Genomic DNA, 19,580 nt, shown 5'->3' with positions numbered 1-19,580 from the left:
TTAGAATAATTATTCACAGGAAGAGTTTGGGGTAATAAGTGCTATAAGATGATAACAAAAAATAAAAAGGGAGGGACTCAAAGATGGCACCAAGAAATACTTGAAGAAATAAAATAAATAGGATAATCTTTATCACACAGAGATATGTATGGAAAGGGGAGGGGAAGCATACTCTTATATGAAAGAGAGGAAGAGAGTGCTAATAGGCAATCTTATTCTCAGTGAAATCAATTCTGAGAGGAAAGAGCATCTAGATCCATTGGGATCTCAAATTCTATCTTATCCTACAGGGAAAGTGAGAAGAGAAAACTAATGGGGGGAGGGAGTACAAAAAGGGAGGGAAGGAGAGTGGGGAAGGAACTTAACAGATCCTAAAAAATAAGAAGGAAACAAAAAGGGAGGGGCCAGAATGAGAAGCATATTAAGGGAGGGGATAAGGGGTATTGATTAAAAGCAAACCACTGTTTTAAAAGGATATAGCAAAAGAAGAAAGGACAGTTCAAGAAGAGGATATCAAAATGCTGTGGAATATACAAGTGACAATCATAACTTTGAATGTGAATGGGATGAACTCACCCATAAAATGAAAGCAAATAGGAGTGTGGATTAGAATCCAAAATCTTACCGTATATTCTCTACAAGAAACACACCTAAGGTGGGTAGATACTCACAAGGTTAGAATTAAAAGTTGGAGCAAAACCTATTGGGCCTCAACTGATAGAAAGAAGGAAGGAGTTGCAATCATGATATCTGACAAAGCCAAAGTAAAAATAGATCTGATTAAAATGGAGAGGGAAGGTAACTACATCTTGATAAAAGGCTCTATAGACAATGAGGAAATATCAGTAATCAACATGTATGCACCAAATGGTATAGCATTCAGATTTTTAAAGGAGAAACTAGTGGAATTGAAGGAAGAAATAGATTGTAAAACTATACTAGTGGGAGACCTGAACCTACCACTATCAAATTTAGATAAATCAAATAAAAAAAATAAATAAGAAAGAGGTAAGAGATGTGAATGAAATTTTAGGAAAACCATAGTTAATAAATATATGGAGAAAAATAAATAGGGACAAAAAGGAATACACCTTCTTTTTAGCAGCACATGGTACATTCACAAAGATTGCCCATTTACTATGTCATAAAAACATGGCAAACAAATGCAGAAAAGCCAAAATAATAAATGCAAGATTTTCAGATCATAATGCAATAAAAATAGTAATCAGTAAGGGCACATGGAGAGCCAAATAAAAAATTAATTGGAAATTAATAGGAGATTAGGGAAGACAGAAAGTAAGAGATTCATTCAAAATTAAACAATATGATTCTCCCAAATTAGTTAGAGAACAAATCATAGAAACAATTAATAATTTCATTCAAGAAAATGACAATGATGAGACATCCTTTCAAAATCTATGGGATGCAGACAAAGCAGTATCAGGGGACATTTTATATCCTTGAGTTTATAAATTATCAAATTAGGGAGGACAGAGGTCAATGAATTGAACATGCAAATAAAAAAACTTGAAAGCCAACAAATTAAAAATCCCCAGAAGAAAACTAAGTTAGAGATCCTAAAAATTAAGGGAGAAATTATTAAAATCAAATGTTAAAGAACTATTGAACTAATAAATAAGACTAGAGCTGGTATTTTTTTGGGGGGGAAACAAACAAAATAGACAACGTACTGGTCAATTTAATTTAAAAAAAAGGAAAGAAGAAAACCAAATTAACAGTATCATAAATAAAAAGGGAAACCTCACCTCTAATGAAGAGGAAATTAAGGTAATCATTAAAAGCAATCTTGCCCAATTATATGTCAACAAATATGGTAATCTAGGTGATATGGATGAATATTTACAAAAATATAAATTGCCTAGATTAACAGAGGAAGCAATAGAATACCTAAACAACCCCATATCAGAAAAAGAAATTGAACAAGCCATCAAACAACTCCCTAAGAAAAAATTCCCAGGGCCTGCTGGATTCACAAGTGAATTCTATCAAACATTCAAAGAACAGCTAATCCCAATACTATACAAACTACTTGACATAATAAGCAAAGAGGGAGTTCTACCAAATTCCTTTTATGACACAAATATGGTACTGATTCAAAAGCCAGACAGTTCAAAAATGGAGAAAACTATAGACCAATATCCTTAATGAATATAGGCAAAAATACTAGCAAAAAAGACTCCAGCAAGTCATCATGAGGGTTATTCACTATAATCAGATGGGATTTTATACCAGGAATGCAAGGCTATGGGAAGGGTGGGCAGAGGGAGGGGAAAGCATATGATTCTTGTAACCAAGGAATAATGTTCTAAGTTGACTAAATAAAATTTTTAAAAATTAAAGAAATTAAAAGACACAATTTACCTCCTGAAAGAGATCCTGAAATAAAAACTCCCAGGAATATTATAGCCAAATTCTAGAGTTCCATTGTGAAAGAGCAAATTCTTCAAACAGCCAAAAAGAAACAATTCATATATCATTCAACCAGAGAAAAGATCACTGAAGATTTAGTGGCTTCCTCACTAAAGGAGTAAAGGGTTTGGAATATTTTATGGAAAGCTATGATCACAACCAAACATAACCTACAGAATAAAACCACCTGTAATCCTTCAAGGTAAAGTGAATATTTAATTAAATAGAGGGCTTCCAAGTACTCCTGATGAAGAGACTAGAGTTGAATAGAAAGTCTTACATTCAAACACCAGACTCAAGAGAAGCATAAAAAGATAAACCTAATGAGTAATCAGAAGGATTCAATAAGGTTAAATGATTTATATTCCTAGATTGGAAGATGGACTTTATCATTATTGTGGCAGTTAAAAAGAATTTCCATAGACAGAGACCATGGATGTGAGTCCATTATTTTGAAATGTTCACCAAAAAAAGGGTGAGAAAAGTAATGTAATGGGAGGAGGGGGAAGGGCTGGGGTAGAACAGGGCAGGGTTTCTCATATTTATGAGGCACTCCCAAGGAAGAGAGGGGAAATGGGGGAGGAAGTTCTTAAAATATACTTGCAGGGATCCGGGTCCAACCCCAAGCATAGCTCCAGCGGTTCTCCACAGGTAAGTGAACAGTTAGGATAAAAAAATAAATAAAAAATGGAAGACAGCTATGCATGTAAATCAGTCAGGGGCAATCTTTGCATCATGTGGCTTCTCTGCCATGCCCATACTTGGTGTTTATTCTTATACTCATTTTCTTGGCACACAGATAGAATTTTCAGCACACATTTGAGTAAAGATAATTGGAAAAGTGATACATTAACATTTAACAAATGGCTTGATTAACATTCTGAGATCATTCTATATTCTTGAATTGTGATTACAGATTCTTGACAAAATAAAGGTTATTAATAATAATAATATTCATCACAGGTGGCTTAATTTTCTCATTAACCTGTGAGGAGTCTAGGCTGACAAACAATCAAGGAAATTTACTTATTTTAATAAAAAGAAATAATCAGAAATTCTTAAAGATAATTCAATGATCATAACATTGGGATTGAGAGATCAGAGAGGTACTGAGAACACAATTCAGATTATTAGACTGATCATTTCTCAGGATTAGCAAGGAGTTTCTACCAAGGGGAGATTCTGGTTGGTGAATTCGCATCACCGAGGCATGGTGAAGCTTGGTGTACTTGTACATTTTGTATGGGCCTTTATGATTTATTTATCTGTTGGCTTTAGGAGAATAAGTTTCTGTGTAGAGGAGTAGGGAAGATTCTGAACTTGCTGGAAATTATGTACTTAACTAAAAGTTATCCCATGCTGGTCTTTTGGGTTTCAATTTGAGAGTCTGATTTTTGGTGATGTTTTGGGGAAATAGAATGTAACTATATTGCTCTTATATTATTCCTTCTGAGTCTAGGGAGCGGATAACAATCATGTCAATTACATTAGTAAGGGATGTTAATGAGAGAAGTCATGTAGTGGGGGGCTGAGTGGGCAAGTTCATTCTGCCAAAAAGCCACTTTCTGACCTCTTGTGTGACCTTGTCAATACATTGTGGCCTGCCGGCTCCCAGCATATACTCACAGTACTAATCAAAGCATACTATTTTCCACTTTATTTTATTTGGGTTTTTATTTTGGAGTTTTGATTTTATATAAGTATTCTTTTACAATAATGAATAATATGGAAATGGATTTTATGTGATAATACACATCTAACCCATTTCAAATTGCTTATCATCTCAGGGAAAAGGGAGGGAGATGATCTGGGTCTTATAACTCTAGAAAACTTTTGTGGAAAATTATTACTATATGTAGTTTAATTGGTAAAGTAAAATATCTATAAAAATAAACATACTCACATTGGAATTAGTTCAAAGAGGGAAGAATACATACATATTTTGGAACTTTGCACAAAAGGTTATAAAAGTGTGCATATCCTTTAATACAATAATACCACTACTAAGTTTGTATCCAAAAAAGACTGAAGGGGAAAAAAGTGGTATATATATATACGTACAAAAAATATATATGGCAGTTCATGTGGTGGCAAAGAAGTGGAAATCAAGGAGATGCACATTGATTGGTAAATGAACAAGTTGGCAGAAGAAGTTATGGCAAATATTGGAATAAATTAGCAGAGTAATCTATGCTAAAAGAAAAGACAAGGGGAGATGACCTCAGGAAAAAAAAACACCACATGTTAAGACTTATACAAACTGCTGCAATGTGAAATAAGAAGTAGGAGAGCATTATGTACATAAACAGCAACATTGTAATGCTGATCAACTATGAAAGACTTGGCTACCCTGATTACAACTATCAAGATAACTTCAAAAGACTAATAAAGAAAGAACACAATTCACTTCCAGAGAGAGAACTGATGAACTTTTTCGAGTGCAAATTAAAGTTATCATTTTCTCACTTCATTTTTATTACTTTTTTGAAAATATGGTTAATATGGAAATATTTTTAGATGATTTCACAGGTTTCTTTTGCTTCCCTTCTCAGTGGGTAAGGAAAGAAATTTAAGGAAGGGAGAGAATTTGGGACTCAAAAATTTTAAAGTATTAAAAATATGGGCCAGGCTCAGTGAATAAAGACTCAGATTTAGAGAGAAGTGGGCCTGGGTTCAAATCTTGACTCAGGAACTTCCTAACTGTAGAAAGTCACATAACCCTGATTGCCTAAATTTAACAATTCTTCTGCCTTTGAAATGATATTAATATTAATATTAGCAGTAGTAATTAGTAATGATTGTAAACCAGAAGATAAGTTTTTTTTTTGAAATGTAATGTTTAAAATAAATAATAAAATGTAAAAGAGGGAGAAAAATAAATAGAATAGAGTGATGTAGTACAGAGAAGGCTGGCCTTGTAGTCACTAAGGTCTTGGTTCAAATGCTTCTCTTGCATGTATTAACTATATAAATATAAACAAAATGTTTTCATCTTAATACCCTAGGCAACTCTCTGAAACTATGTTAAAAATGAATTGCCAATCTGTATCAGTGGAGGAAATTTGTATACCAAAAAACTGGGACACCTATGAAATCAGATTTGAACCAAAAATAAAAGTAATTACTACAGTTTAAAAATCCATTGAGAAGACAGACGTGGCATACTGTTGATTCCTACTAAGACTACCTTTTGGAGTCAGCTAGGTGGCTCAGTGGATAAAGAGACAGATGTGGAGAAAGGGGGTCCTTGCTTTTAATATGGCCTCAAATTCTTTCTTGTTATATGATTTGAGGCACGTCATGACCCCAATTGCCTAACTCTTACCACTCATCTGCCTTGGAACCAATACAAAGGATTGGTTCTAAGACAGAAGGTAAGTGTTTGAAGAAGAAAAAAAGACTACTTTTTAACATGGTCTGCTGTAACGCCAAGACTTTTCCATCCTATACTAGTTAATTATACCATAGAATAGTATGAATGTTAATTTCTATAGGAACAGAATTACATGGGATTTGGATAAAGGAGGTGGGGAGAATCCATTCAGAACTTCAATTGACCATTGTCCAAAGAAGAAGGGGAAACCAGAAATAGAAAGAAAAGGACAAAGTAGAAAACTTCTCAGTATTAAGCCAGAGCCCCAGCCTGAGGTAAAAAATGAATTCAATGAGCACAGAAGCAAACCACACGGAGATAAGGTATAATAACAAGAAATAAATACTCACAAGCTCTTAGCTAAAAATGTTCCCAATATCTGCAATGGAAGCAGGAAGACAGTCCTAGCTACAGACTAGGAACCAGCAGAAAAATGATTCCTACTAACATTTATGCATTACTTTAAGATGTACAAAATGCTTTCTTCATAGTAACCTAATAAGTTAAGGAGTAAAAGGTATATACTATATTAATATTCAAAATGTGAAATATCCTTATATTATAGAAAAACTAAGACTCAGAGAGATTAAATGACTTTTCCAAGGTCATCCACATAGCAAGTGTCAAACCTGAGACTCAAACCTGATTTTTTTAAAAACTTTAAATTCAGAGTTATTTCTACTATTACATTACCTAGAAATGACAAGATGCTATTTCTTTCCATAAAGAGAAACACATGTATGCCTATATTCTTTCTCTTTCTCTCTCCCTCTGTCTCACTTTCCATCTGTCTCTGTCTCTCTCTGTTACTGTCTGTCTGTCTTTCTGTCTTTCTCTCTCTCTCTCTCTCTCTCTCTCTCTCTCTCTCTCTCTCTCTCTCTCTCTCTCTCTCTCTCTTTCTCTCTCTCTCTCACACACACACACACACACACACACACACACACATAATTATGATGCAAAAAAAAGGAAATGGTTGCTAGAAATAGAGTAGACCTTAGAAGGAAAAGCAAGGCAAATTATATATCCTTCACTGAATTAGATGCTCTAAGGGAGCATTAGCTGACCACTTGATTCCTGAGTCCTAAAGAGTTAGATGTCCCTTGGGTCTTCTACTACTGGTTTTCAACCAGTGCAATAGTAGAGTAAAATAGTAGAAGTTTTACTTTGCTTACAGGGGAATAGGCATGATCTGCCAAAGAAAGCAAAAAAAAAAAGGAAAGAAAAGAAAAGAAACGAAACAATCCATTCCTTTTGGGGGAAGAACAGAAGATATCAGGGTCATATTACTTCAGGGTCAATGAAAGAATGGTATTTATTGGTAGGGATTCTTTTACTCTTTCATAATAAATTGTTGGATGATTGGCTTTTTGTCTACTTATTAGGATCAGATTCGGAGTTTCCCAACTCAGGCCATGAGGTCATAGTTTGTGAATAATGAAATATGAAAATGCATATCAGACAGAACATCTAAGGGCATGTGAGATTTAGAATTGGTTAATTAAATATGTAAATCAAAATAATTGAATTATGGTTGCTGTTTATAAAAATAATTAACTTCTCCAGTAAAAATGACTGTAAGTATCTTTTATTTTCAACTGGGTAGAGATATGAAATATAGGAAAGAGATAGAAAAAATCACCTAGCTACAAATTCCCTGAATGCTAGTCTGTGAATGTGGATCCAAAAGTGAGTCTCCCCAAAATCCAAAGTCCTAATTAGGAAGCTAAAATTCAAAGAGGCAGGAGATGCTGAAAAGTCCACTTAGTATCTTCAGCCCACATGAGGCTAGGAAGATCATGAATCTCACCAGAGCTCACGTTGAAGAGAATGTTCCACCAAAGCATTAATAGACAGAGAGGGTCACCTCCCCAAAGATCCAAGGAAGGAAAGAGTGAATCTTGTCCTTGGTCTCACATTTTATAATACTTTTTCCATGTTACTTCCTGTCTCTCCCACTTCAAAGGAACCAATCACAGCCTCCTAATTTCCCTAGCATTACCCAAGGGCGGGGGAGGGTTCAGTGCTCACAATCACTTTCTAGTAGGTGACTTGTGAACTCTCTTAACTAGTGACCTACCAAGAGCTAAATAGGGGCATTTCAAATTCTTGATTGATTAAATTAAAGATTGCTGATTGATTACATTAAAAATGAATAATGAGAGTTGAATTCTCTCTTCCCATCAGCAAAATGACTGAGCATAGAAGCCCTTAGATGAGTCCTCCCAATATTCCCCTCCAAACAATTTTAAAATAACACCTCAAATAGAATTCTGGAGTGGTGAGACAACAAAAGTCAGGGTGAGACACTTTTTAAATCTAAGACAACATAAGAAAAGAGAGATATCTTTGACAGGGAGGAGAAGGCTGACCATAAGGATAAAAAACCAGTGGTGGACTAAATGGTAGTAACAAAAGGAGGAGAAGATTCAAGAGCTCTCATGTCTCAAAGAGGAAAAAAATATATGAACTGAACATAACCCAATAAGAATTTCTGGAAGGGCTAAAAAAATTATTTTCAAAATCAAATCAGTGGTAGAGGAAAAATTATATAAAAATTGAAAGCAAAGGAAGAAAATTATGATAGGACAATTTAGCTGGATAAAAGAGACACAACAAATATGAAAGAAAAAAAAACACCTTAGGACAGTAACACTACTTGGCCTGCAATACTATTAGGTCTGCATTTCAAAGAAAAGGAAAAAAATATCAAAGGAACCCTTTGGTCCTGCAATACCACTACTACACCTATATACTAAAGAGACTTTTTTAGTGGAAAAGGATCTATTTAGATGAAAAAAATTTACACAGGTTTTTTTGTGGTGACAAAGAACATGAAATTGAAGAGAAGTCCATTAATTGGGGCATGGCTGTGTTATATGATTGTTGAACAAGTTGTGTTACATAATTGTAATGAAACAACCAGGATGAATTAAAAAAATCCTGGACAGACTTATACGAACTGCTGCAAAGTGAAGTGAACAGAACCAGGAGAACAAAATACAGAGAAACAACACTACTGCACAATGGCCAACTCTCAATGACTCAGCTATTTTCAGCAATTAAAGATCCAAGACAATTCTTATGATGAAAAATGCTTCCCTACTACAAAAAAATAATGATAAAGTCTTAAGGTAGATAAAATATAGTTTTACTTTCTTAATTTGGAGGAGGGGGTTTGGTCTGTTTTCTTTTAAAACAATAAAACAAAAAATGAATATGGAAATGTTTTGAATGACAGCACAAATATAATTTATATCAAATTGCTTGCCTTCTCAAGGAGGGAGGAGAAGAGAGAGGAAAAGAATCTGGAACTGAAAACATTTTAAAAATCATATTAAAATTGATTTTACAAGTAAATAAGAAAAAATTAAACAAAACACAAAAAGTACAAACAAAAAGAATGCCCTGATCATCAACTGAAAATTTTACCAAAATTAAAATTCCTAAGAAATATTATAGCTAAATTCCAAAGTTCCCAGAAAATAGTACAAGCAGTCAGAAAGAAACCATTCAAATGATATTGAACCACAGTTAGAATCACACAAGATTTAGAACCTACCACATTAAAGAAGCAAAGAGATTAAAATCTGACATTCTGTAAAGGAAAAGGGCTAAATCTACAACCAAGAATAACCTAATCAGTGATAGACTATAATCCTTTAAGGGGAAATTGAATATTTAATGAAACAGAAGGCTTTCAAGTATTTCTGAATAAAAGACCAAGCTGAATAAAAAGTTTAAGTTTCAAATATAAGACTTAAGAGAAACATAAAAAAGTAAACATGAAAAAAGCAACAAAAAAGGGCACAATAAGCTTAAACTATGTGACTTTCTACATGGGAAGATGATACATATACATTCTAAGAATTTTATCATTATAAGGATTCTACATAGAAAGAAAGTGTAGGAAATAAGTCCATTATGTTGGGATGCTGTTAGAAAAATGCATAGGGAAGAAAGAGAGGTTTACTGGAAGAAGGAAAATTATCATACATAAAAGAAGCCCACAAAAAGAACTTTGACAGAGGAGGGAAATGGCTAAGGAGGTGGTCAAGGAAGAGTTGAACCTCAATCATATCTAAATTGCTTTTTAAAAATACATACTCAATTAGCAATACAAATATATCATATCCAGTAGAGAAGTTGGAGAAGAGACAATGGAAGGTGGGGGATGGGGCAATAAAAGGGAGGGCAGATCAAAAAAGGCAGTGATCAGAAATAAAACAGACTTTTGAAAAGATGCAAGATGAAAAAGAGGATAATCAGAAGAAAATATCATAGAGGGAAATGCATATTAAGCAATTAGAACTGTGAATGTGAAAGAGATGACCTCATTCATAAAAAAGTGCACAGCAAAATGGTTTAGAAATCAGAGAGCCCAACAATATGTGTTTACAAGAAACACACTCAAAACAGAGAAACACACACAGCTAAAATAACTGTTTGAAACAGAATCATTATTAAGCTGAAGTTTCAAAAAGGAAGGGGTAGGAACCTTGATCTCAGACAAAGGAAAAGAAAAATAGACTTAATTAAAGGGGTAAGGAGGTAAACTATATTTTGTTAAACAGAACTTCAAACAATGAAGTAATATCAATATCTACCAAAGGATATGACATTCATATTCTGAAAGGAAAAGTTAAATGAATAACAGGAGGAAATATATAACAAAACTATTCTAGAAGAGCATGTCAACCTTAATCTCTCAGAGCTAGATAAATCTAATCATAAAATAAATGACAAATTAAGGAGATGAACTGAATCCTACAAAAGTCATATATGAAGAAATCTAAAGAACACTGAAAGGAAGTAGAAAGGATCATATTTTTTTCACAGGTATACATGGCACTTTCACAAAAAGATGACTATTTTCAGGCACAGAAACCTCACAATGAAATGTGGAAACAGAACTATTAAACGCACCTTTGTCAGATCATAATGTAATAAAAATTACATTTAATGAATAGTCAAGGAAGCATAGATTAAAAACTAATTAAAAACTAAGTCATCTAATCCTAAAGAATAGGTGAAACAATGAATAAATCAGAGAAACAATAATTACAACAAAGAGAAAGATAACAATGAGACAACCTTCCAAAATTTCTGAGATACCTCCAAAGAAATACTTCAGGGATAATTTACATCTCTGAAAGTGTACAACAATCAAAGAGAGAAAGTGGTCAGTGAATTGGGCATACAAATTTAAAAATCTAGAACCAAAAAAAAAACAATTTTTTAATCCCAAGTTAAACACCAAACTGGAAATTCTGAAAATCAAAGAAGAGATTGAAATTAAAAAACAAACAAACAAACAAACTTGAACCAACATTTTTTGTGCAAATAATAATGATAAAATGAATAAAACATTTGTTAAATTGATTTTTAAAAGATTACTACTATCAAAAATGAAAAAAGTAAATGCACTACAAACAAAGAAGAAATTAACTCAATTATTAGTAGTTATTTAGTAAAATTATAGAGTAAAACTAAAAATCCCAGTTAAATAGATGAATAATTATAAAAAAAAATCCACATTGGTTGGATTTTACACCAACATGGAAACCAGGAAATAAATATACACAACAATAACATGAGCAAAGAAAAAAATATTATTTCTCATTCTCATTTAAAATATATTTCTGTATGAATATATATATGTTTTCTTATCTAAAGCATATCATATCATTGAATAATTTTTTAAACTTCTATTTTACTTTCCCAACCATGTGTCTTTCACCCTCCCAGACCCAACTTCATAATGAAATTACTAATCCTGGTCAAAGTCATTGACATTCTGAATTTCTTTAATTACTTCTTCATGGCTTCTAAATTGTAGATATCTCATTTAATTATCCAGACCACCCCTCTTAGTGATCAATTCAGCAACTGTCAACTATCTCCTTAGTTATGGCTCCTCTTTTAATGGACCAATGGAATTTTTGGGGGGGAGATCACACCCCAAAAATCACTCTAATGAAGCAGACAGGAGACTTAATAAGTTGTTGGCAGAGAAAAAGAAGTTTTGTTTGGAGAAAACAGACATCAGGAAAGTGTGGGGAGGGGGATAGGAAGGGAAAGAAAAGGAATTCTGCCCACACAAGTGGCTGGCTCAGGGCAAAATGTCCTATCTCCTTCTATGTATAATCACAGACTTTTATAATAATCCTGACACAAAATTGTCCTCATCCCCTCTGTGCAATCCTATAAAAGTTTAGGGGGGGCAAGGAGCCCATGACATTTATAGTTTTGAACAAGTGATTTTCAAAATTATGTACCCCTAAAATCTCCCATTATCAAAAAACCTGTGACTGGCATCACATTTTCAGCCCAGCACAGTAAAGATACAATTGAAACTCACTTTTCCTTCTTCCTTCAGCCTATTTCATTGTTGAAATTCTTCTCAGGATACAGATAAACTCCTTCCAAACATTATGAAAATAGGTCAGGAAAAATAAAAATTCTGTGGGATGAATTCTGTGGGTGGGGCTGTTTTAGTCTACAAAATAGTAATACTCAGGGGTCTTCAAAATTGGAGTTACAAGCCAAATGATACTCTGAGAATTACACATTGAATGGAATCCCACACAAACCCCCCTTGTTTAATTTCAGAGTTGTGTAATTCTCACCTACCTCATTTTCCCCTATATGTAACAACAACAACAACTAATAACATGAATTAAGCATAATTGGACACTTTGGTATTCATCTTTGGAGATCCTCTCCATCTGGGCTCTGTTCTTTCTGTTCCAGTTTGATAAGAGAATTTCTACAGGTAGGGCTGAGGGTGGTAGTGCTCTCCTAGTGACTAGAATTTAATGTAAAGCATGCTCCATCAGTGATCCTCTGAATAGAAGGCTTTACAATCTTGTTCAGCAGTCCTCTCACAGTTGTGCCTTCAGGCTTCAGCAGGATAGGAGGACAGCCTATTGTCTCTCCAGGCTTTGTCCTTATCTTCAGTAAGGCCAAAGGAAGACATTTGGTCCATGGTAAATGAATTTCCATCATCAACTAGGTAAACAATTTTTTGTGCTTTTAATTCATTCTCTCTACCATCCCCAAAGAAGGAGGGTAGCATGGGACATGCAAATCCCAGTCAATATCTAAAGTTCTTGCTAATCCTTTCACCATCTTACGTGTAAAATGAATCTCATCCTCAGAATTTATATTCTTGATGAGTCCATATCTGGGCACAAGATGATCAATGAAATTTTGGTCACTGGCTTGGTTGACTCCTGCCAGTTGCTCTGGCCTCAGTAAGTTCTTTAGTACTTGATTTAGTAACTCCACATAAAGTAATGCTTTCCCTTTGCTAGAAAACAGGCCTCTCTCTTCTAGCATCTTCAAAGCCTAGTGGAATGCACATAAATCACAGTGTGGGGCTGACCAGACCTCTGGAGGGCAGCCTCTATCCATTAGAGTCTCTTTGCTTTACTCGATTATAGTGTATTAATTTCTTCCTTTTTCATCTAAGATTTGTGAGGGCTCATTTATAGATAAGTTCACTTCCCCAAGCAGGGGAGACTCCTGCAAATTCTTCCTCACTTTAGTCTGATCTTTTACTTCCCTCTCTGTTTCCTTTGCTCTTCATCATTTTCTTTCCCAGTTCCCCACAGAGCCTTTGCAGGATACAAATTGTAAGCTGATATCAGAACTAGGTCATCTTTCTCTAACAAGATGCCTCATCCTTCAACATGTTTGAGTTTTCGGTCTCAGTGAGAGAATGTCCTGTCTGTTGGTTTGAACAATTTTCGTTCAAGTGGTCTCTTTTTCCATAGTCATCATCACATAGAGAATCTGGAGCCTTTCCAAACTTACTGCTGCATCCCTCCTTCATGGGGATCTGTCCCTCCTCAGTCTGAGTTTTCTGAAAGAGCTCCTTTAATGTATTATTTAACCAATCTTACATTTTCTGGAGCTTTCTACTACTATCTGGAAAGGGGTCAGCCAGCAGTTACATGTAGGCCAGAATTTTTAAAAAATCAGTGGAGGCTTCATTCTTCTCCTCTTTGACTTCATAAACCTGATTCAGGTTCTGATTCTGAGGCACATCAGTTCTTATGCCCAGAACCACATTCTCATGAGTAACTGGAGTGCTCTGGTGTGGAGGGGAACATTCTTGATCATCCTCTCTCTCTGCTTCTAAGGGACTTTCCATTTCTCCCCCAGGAATTTACTTGTGTATTCAATTACTAATTCAGTTCTCTCTCTTAGTGGTATTATCCTCTCCATCTTTCCTCAGTTTTCTCCCTGAAATTTTGGCCTAGCCATAGTACAACTTGTCCTACTACCCACAATCTGTATCTCTTGCTCTTCTCTTGCCATTTGTCAAAAATAAAAAGAATTTTTATTATTCTCTTTCAGAGTTTTAGTGTCTTACTTCCCTAATTCTGTCCCAACTCAGAAGTTTAGTCAAGAGTCTCAAGACTAGTCCAGGATGTCTCCTACTGCTAATCTTCCTAAGCTCCTTAGAACAAAGAGGTCCTGTGTTTAGCCCAAGGACTTCAATGTGTGGCACCTCCACCTTGCCAATTAGCTCAGATCCAGCAATTATTGACATCCTCCACTGCTGTCTCAGCTCAGATCTGGATCACAACTTTGATAACCAATTCAGGTGCAGCTTTAACCTGTCTTGTACCTATACAGGAAACTGGGAGAACTTCTTCCATTCCCCCTTCCCCCCCACCCCCCGAAAACTGCCCTTCAGCATGACCATACACAGGTCTCTGACAGGACCCCAGCTCAGATCAACTAATCATACTTGCTGAATCTTTCTACCTGGCACTGGACACTGAGGGATTTCCCCTTTTCGGTCTGGAACCTCAACTTTACTCTATTCCTCCACTTAGCCTTATCCTTACTACTGTCATCTCAAACTTCCCAATTAGAAATCCCCTTCTCTGGACTTGTCTCTCGCTAGGACTTATCTTTTTCTCTTAAAGTCACACCTCACACAAGCACTGCACCTCTTTATTTGTAGCTGTTTTTCTCTGTTCTTCATTCACACAAGCTGAAAGAAAAAAAAAAAGCACATACCTCCCACCTGCAAAGATTTCCTGCTTATACTCATGCAAAATGAATGGTCTTCCCATTAGAAATGTTGGCTCAGATCTCTTCTCTTTTTCTCTTGCATCTACCAGCCCCTATCTCCTCCTTTCCTTGCAGAGTTTTTTAGAAGGCTTCAAAATTGCCCATATGGTAAATTGAGGCACTTCTATCACTCTAGAATCTTGGATGGGCCCTCTCCTGTGTGGATTGGAATTTTGCAGAAGCTTGCACCCTCAGAAATCTCTGTAATGAGCACAATGTAGACTTGATAAGATGCTGACAGAGAAAAAGTGACTTTGTTTAGAGAAAACAGCAGACTTCAGGGAAGGGGTAGAGGAAGGGAAGGAAAAGGGATTCTGCCTACACAAGTGGCTGGCTCAGGGCAAAAATGTCCTCTCTCCCTTGTTTTATAATAATCCTGACACAAGATTCTCCTCCTTCCCTCTGTGCAATCCTGTATGGAGTTGGGAGGGGTAAGGGAGGGGAGTTGACTATAACTTTAGTAGACTTAAGCACGTGATTTTCAACATTACTTACCCCTAATGTCCCCCATGATCAAAAAACCTGAGACTAATGATATTTTCAGCCTAGGACAGTAACAGCACAACTGAAACTCGCAGTTCCTTCTTCCTTCAGCCTATCTCATAGTTGGCATTCTTCCCAGTGTATGGACAAACTCTTCACAAACTTTTTGAAAAAAAGTCAGGAAAACTAACAATTTGATGGGGTGGGGAGGTGGGGCAGTTTTAGTATGAGAAATAGTCATGCTCAGGGGTCTTGAAAATTGGGGTGACAAGCCAAATACTCCTTTTAAAATTACACACTAAAACTCATCCTACACAGTCCCCATCCCTTTTCAAAATCAAACTCTACTCAAACTTACCAATTGCTTGCAACATGCCATTGATAAACAAGTAAACATCTGATACGTGCACCTGGCATCTTCAGAACAAAAGATATTGTTGGCGAAGGATGTTGGCATCAAACCAGGCGACACTCCTTTCCGGGCAGACATACAGAGGAGACTCATTCACCAAATCCAACAGACTCCTGCAGAATCCAACTGTTTTGGAATCTTCAGACACTAAATATATCCTGCTTCTGCCTGGTCCCAACATTTAAACTGAAATAAACTCTCAGTTATCCAGGTGGCTGAGTCAGTCTCAGAGTAGACTAGGATGCTTTGGGTTTCTGTCGAACAGCAAGAAGATGAACTCAAGGGTTATGAGGATGAGGGATTCTCCAACTCTACATCAGTGCTTCAAAGCAGAATTTTCTTCCTTTCAGGAACTAAGAGTTCAGTGATGGAGCCAGTAAGTGTGACTGGGAGGGGATGGGAGGAAGCTTGTTGATGTTAGTGGTATAAGTTGCTATAGTCGAGTCCCTTAGATGGCTGAATATTCTAGGAAAGATGGAACTGTGCTGCCCCCTTCACAATCTTTTCTTTAGTTAAGGCAAACCAAGGACTTTGCTTGTAAGCTCTAGCTCTTTAAGTAGAGACTGAATGGTCACATTTTTTTCCTCAGTACTGATTCCTCCTGTGTGGAGTGGAAATTTGGGGGAGATTGCACCCCCATAAGTCACTCTACTGAACAAACAGGAGACTAAGATGCTGGCAGAGAAAAAGTGCTTTTTTGTTTGTTTTGAGAAAACAGCAGACAGTGGGAAGGGGGGGAGGGAGAGAGGAAGTTAAAGAAAGGGAATTCTGGCCACACAAGCTGCTTTCAGGGGGCAAAAATGCCCTCTCTGTGTGTAAGTACAGATTTTATAATAATATTTTGCAAGATTCTCCTCCATCCCTCTGTTCAATCCTATACAAGGGGAGGCTGTGACGTTCATAGTGTTGAGCAGGTGATTTTCATCATTATGTACCCCTAAAAAGCCCCATGATCAAAAAGCCCTTGACTATCATGGGATTTTCAGCCTGGGACAGTAAAGATACAATTGATACTCCCTGTTCCTTCCTATCTTGCCCTTCTTCCTGGAGCTGGCATTTGTCCTAGACTACAGATAAACTCTTCTCAAGGTTTTTGAAAATAGATCAGGAAAACTAAGAATTTTATCAGGTGGGGGCAGCTCTACTTCAAGAAATAGAACAGTAAGGGGGCGTAAAAACTGGCATTACATACTGAACCTCATCTGACGCACTCCTCTTAATAGTTGGGTCATTAATAAGTGATGATTCATTGATTTATAGCCTGCAACCTGCCTCAAGTAGGAGGGGGAATGCTAAATGATCTAGACTGGACTCTGGCTTTAACTAAAGGAGTAAGAAGAGTAAGTTAACACTACTGAATGTTTTCAGGGCTGAGATCTACCCTTTAATAAATCCTGATTTGTCTGAAGTGTGTTCTTCCACTAACATTTCTGACACTCTTAGCTTCCTTACCTACTCAACGAACATATCTACTTTCATTTGTAAAATGGCCAGGTCAGTAGAAAATAGCCCCCACTTTTGCTTGGTCCTTTCACTTTAGATTACTACAACTTGTTATCTCTCTCATTTAGCAGTGATTAGAGGACAAGAATAAAAGGAAATGAAAGCAGTGTTGGCAGAAATGAAAGAACCCAACTTCTGGAGACTGGAGTCCATAATTCAAATCCTACCACCAAGGCTGATCATCTTTCTTATCTTGGGCAAATCACTTCACTTCCCTGCATCTCAGTTTTGTCAGCTGTAAAGTGAGGGGGTTAGATTCTATCTCTGAAGTCCTTTCTAACTCTAACACAGAACTGGATTACAATTCTAGGGAAAAGACCTGCCAAGAAAGATAAGGAGGAAAATTCAGTTTCATGATTATTTGAATTATAAGTAGGCTTCAAGTATTATGTTTATTATAAAATAAACAGCAGGTTCTTTCCTTCCCATTCTACCTTGTTGTAGGTGTCAGAAAAGCAGAGGTCTATCACTCTTATACAGGAGCAATGAGGGAGTTTCTCCACCTAGGAGAAATAACTGAAACAACACTGGATAGGGAGTCAACCAAACTGAGTTCAAATCTAGATTCTATCCCTTCCTACCTATGTAAAAAGTTACCAAACCTCTCTGGAACTTTCTGCATTTATAAAATTAAAGCTCTGGACTAAATGGAGGCTTCTTAAAACCCTTTCAGCTCTTAAATTTATGATCTCAATAGAAAGTTTGCACATCATTTTCATCACATTTTCCCCATTTTACAGATGAGGAACCTGAGGCTCAGATAGGTGAGAGATCACTCAGCAAAGTGAGAGATCATTCAACAAATCATATCCACGATTTGATCTCGGGTTTCCAGTCTACAAGTATTTTTTAGCAAAGAACCAAGAATATCTAAAAATGGGAACCTTGAAGAGCACTAGTTCAATATTATCATTTAGCAATTGAGCGAATTGAAACTGCTCCAGGAGGAGTCCCAAAGTCTTCCAGGTGTGAAATAGCAGGTCCTCTTACCACAAAGCCAGCCCTCTTCCTACTCCTAACCCTCACCTCTGGCCTTCCTTGCCATCAACAGTGACTTAAGAATTAGCATCATTTTCTCTGTGTTGGTATGAATTAGCCTACTCCCCTCAGCTCTGGGAACTAGGATAAATTCCCAGAAGATGCTCCATACTTCCAACATTTATGTGGACAAATGCTTAAAATGTGAAGACTCTATAAGAACAAAACAGAACAAAACCTAAAAAACTCTCCTTCCAATCCTGACTACTTGTTCCACATTATCCTGTAGCTGTTGAAAAGTGGCAGCTATCTTACCCTCCATTCTTCAACTCAGAGAAGTATACACACACACACACACACACACACACACACACACACTTGAGTGATATTTAAATAAAAGAAAGAAGAATATTTGTTCTATATTCAGACTCCTCTGTACTCCTCAGCCCTTACTTCCTGGGTAAAACACTAAAGGAATGAGTTCATCAGCTATTCTAGAGCCAAGGGTATAGAGGAAAACACTGGACAAAGATATGGCTGTCCCAGCAACTCCTGGGCTGTCAGCACACAGATCTCACTCCAGTCCCACAATCAACCAACCCACCAGGACACAACCTACCTGCTTCCTGAGCATTGATTCTCAGTCACACTTCCTAGGCAGAGCAGGGCAGGGCAGAGCAGGCCAAAGCAGAATGGTAGGCAGATGGGTGAAAACTTCCTGGTGGCTCTCATGCCCTTAATTCTCCTATGGTCCTTCTCATTTCATCCATAAGCATTCCCAGAGGAGCTGTGTCCAGGCCACCAACAATTCTGGAAGTTCTTTCTAGGCACTTTGGGGAGGCCTTGAGTTTCTCCCTGGGTCCCAGAAAAGTTCCTTCCTTTTTAAAAAATATATTTTGTTTTCCCCCATTCACATGTAAAATAACATTTTTAATCCTTTTCTCAGTTTTGATTTCCAAATTCTATTCCACCATGCAACTTTCCTCTCTTCCAATCTTCCCCACTCCCAAAGAGTGTAAGCAATCTGATATCTCTTTTTCATAGGTAATCATGTAAAAAAATGTTTTCCTTTATTAGGCATTCTGTGGAAGAGAACTCAAACAAACAAAATAGTAGGAAGTGAAACACAGTATATTTCAGTCTGTGTTCAGGTTCTAGTATTTCTTTCACCTGGGCAAATAGCAATTTTTTACCATCATCCTCTGGGTTGTCTTGGATCACTTCATTCTAGACCATTCACTGTTGTTTCTCAAAAAAATTTGCTGTCACTGTATACAGTGTTCTTCTGGCTCTGCTCACTTCACTTTGCATCAG

The 19,580-nt window shown here is 36.4% G+C and overlaps 1 protein-coding gene across 15 annotated transcripts in view; it reads right to left on the bottom strand.

Moving 5' to 3' along the window:
- Nucleotides 1-15,885, bottom strand: part of LOC100012556 (sodium-dependent phosphate transport protein 2B-like) — a 91,519-nt gene extending 75,634 nt beyond the window's left edge. For 4 of the 15 annotated variants that reach the window (XM_007496626.2, XM_056802500.1, XM_056802501.1 and 1 more), the window contains exon 1: nt 15,732-15,878. Coding sequence is in view for 5 of the 15 variants with exons in the window: in XM_056802500.1 (XP_056658478.1) it covers nt 15,732-15,878 (147 nt within the window). In the remaining 10 variants the exon portion in view is untranslated. Of the gene's footprint in view, nt 1-12,161; nt 12,262-14,836; nt 15,000-15,731 lie in introns of those variants that run through there. The other 11 variants (XM_007496619.2, XM_007496629.2, XM_056802496.1 and 8 more) reach the window with 7 other exon arrangements.
- Between the last annotated feature and the right edge of the window lie 3,695 nt (nt 15,886-19,580).

The sequence above is a fragment of the Monodelphis domestica genome, chromosome 6 (genome assembly GCF_027887165.1).
Source record: "Monodelphis domestica isolate mMonDom1 chromosome 6, mMonDom1.pri, whole genome shotgun sequence".
Classification (NCBI taxonomy): domain Eukaryota; kingdom Metazoa; phylum Chordata; class Mammalia; order Didelphimorphia; family Didelphidae; genus Monodelphis; species Monodelphis domestica.
Note: the sequence above shows the minus strand (reverse complement) of the source record. Positions and strands in the feature narration are given on the sequence as shown.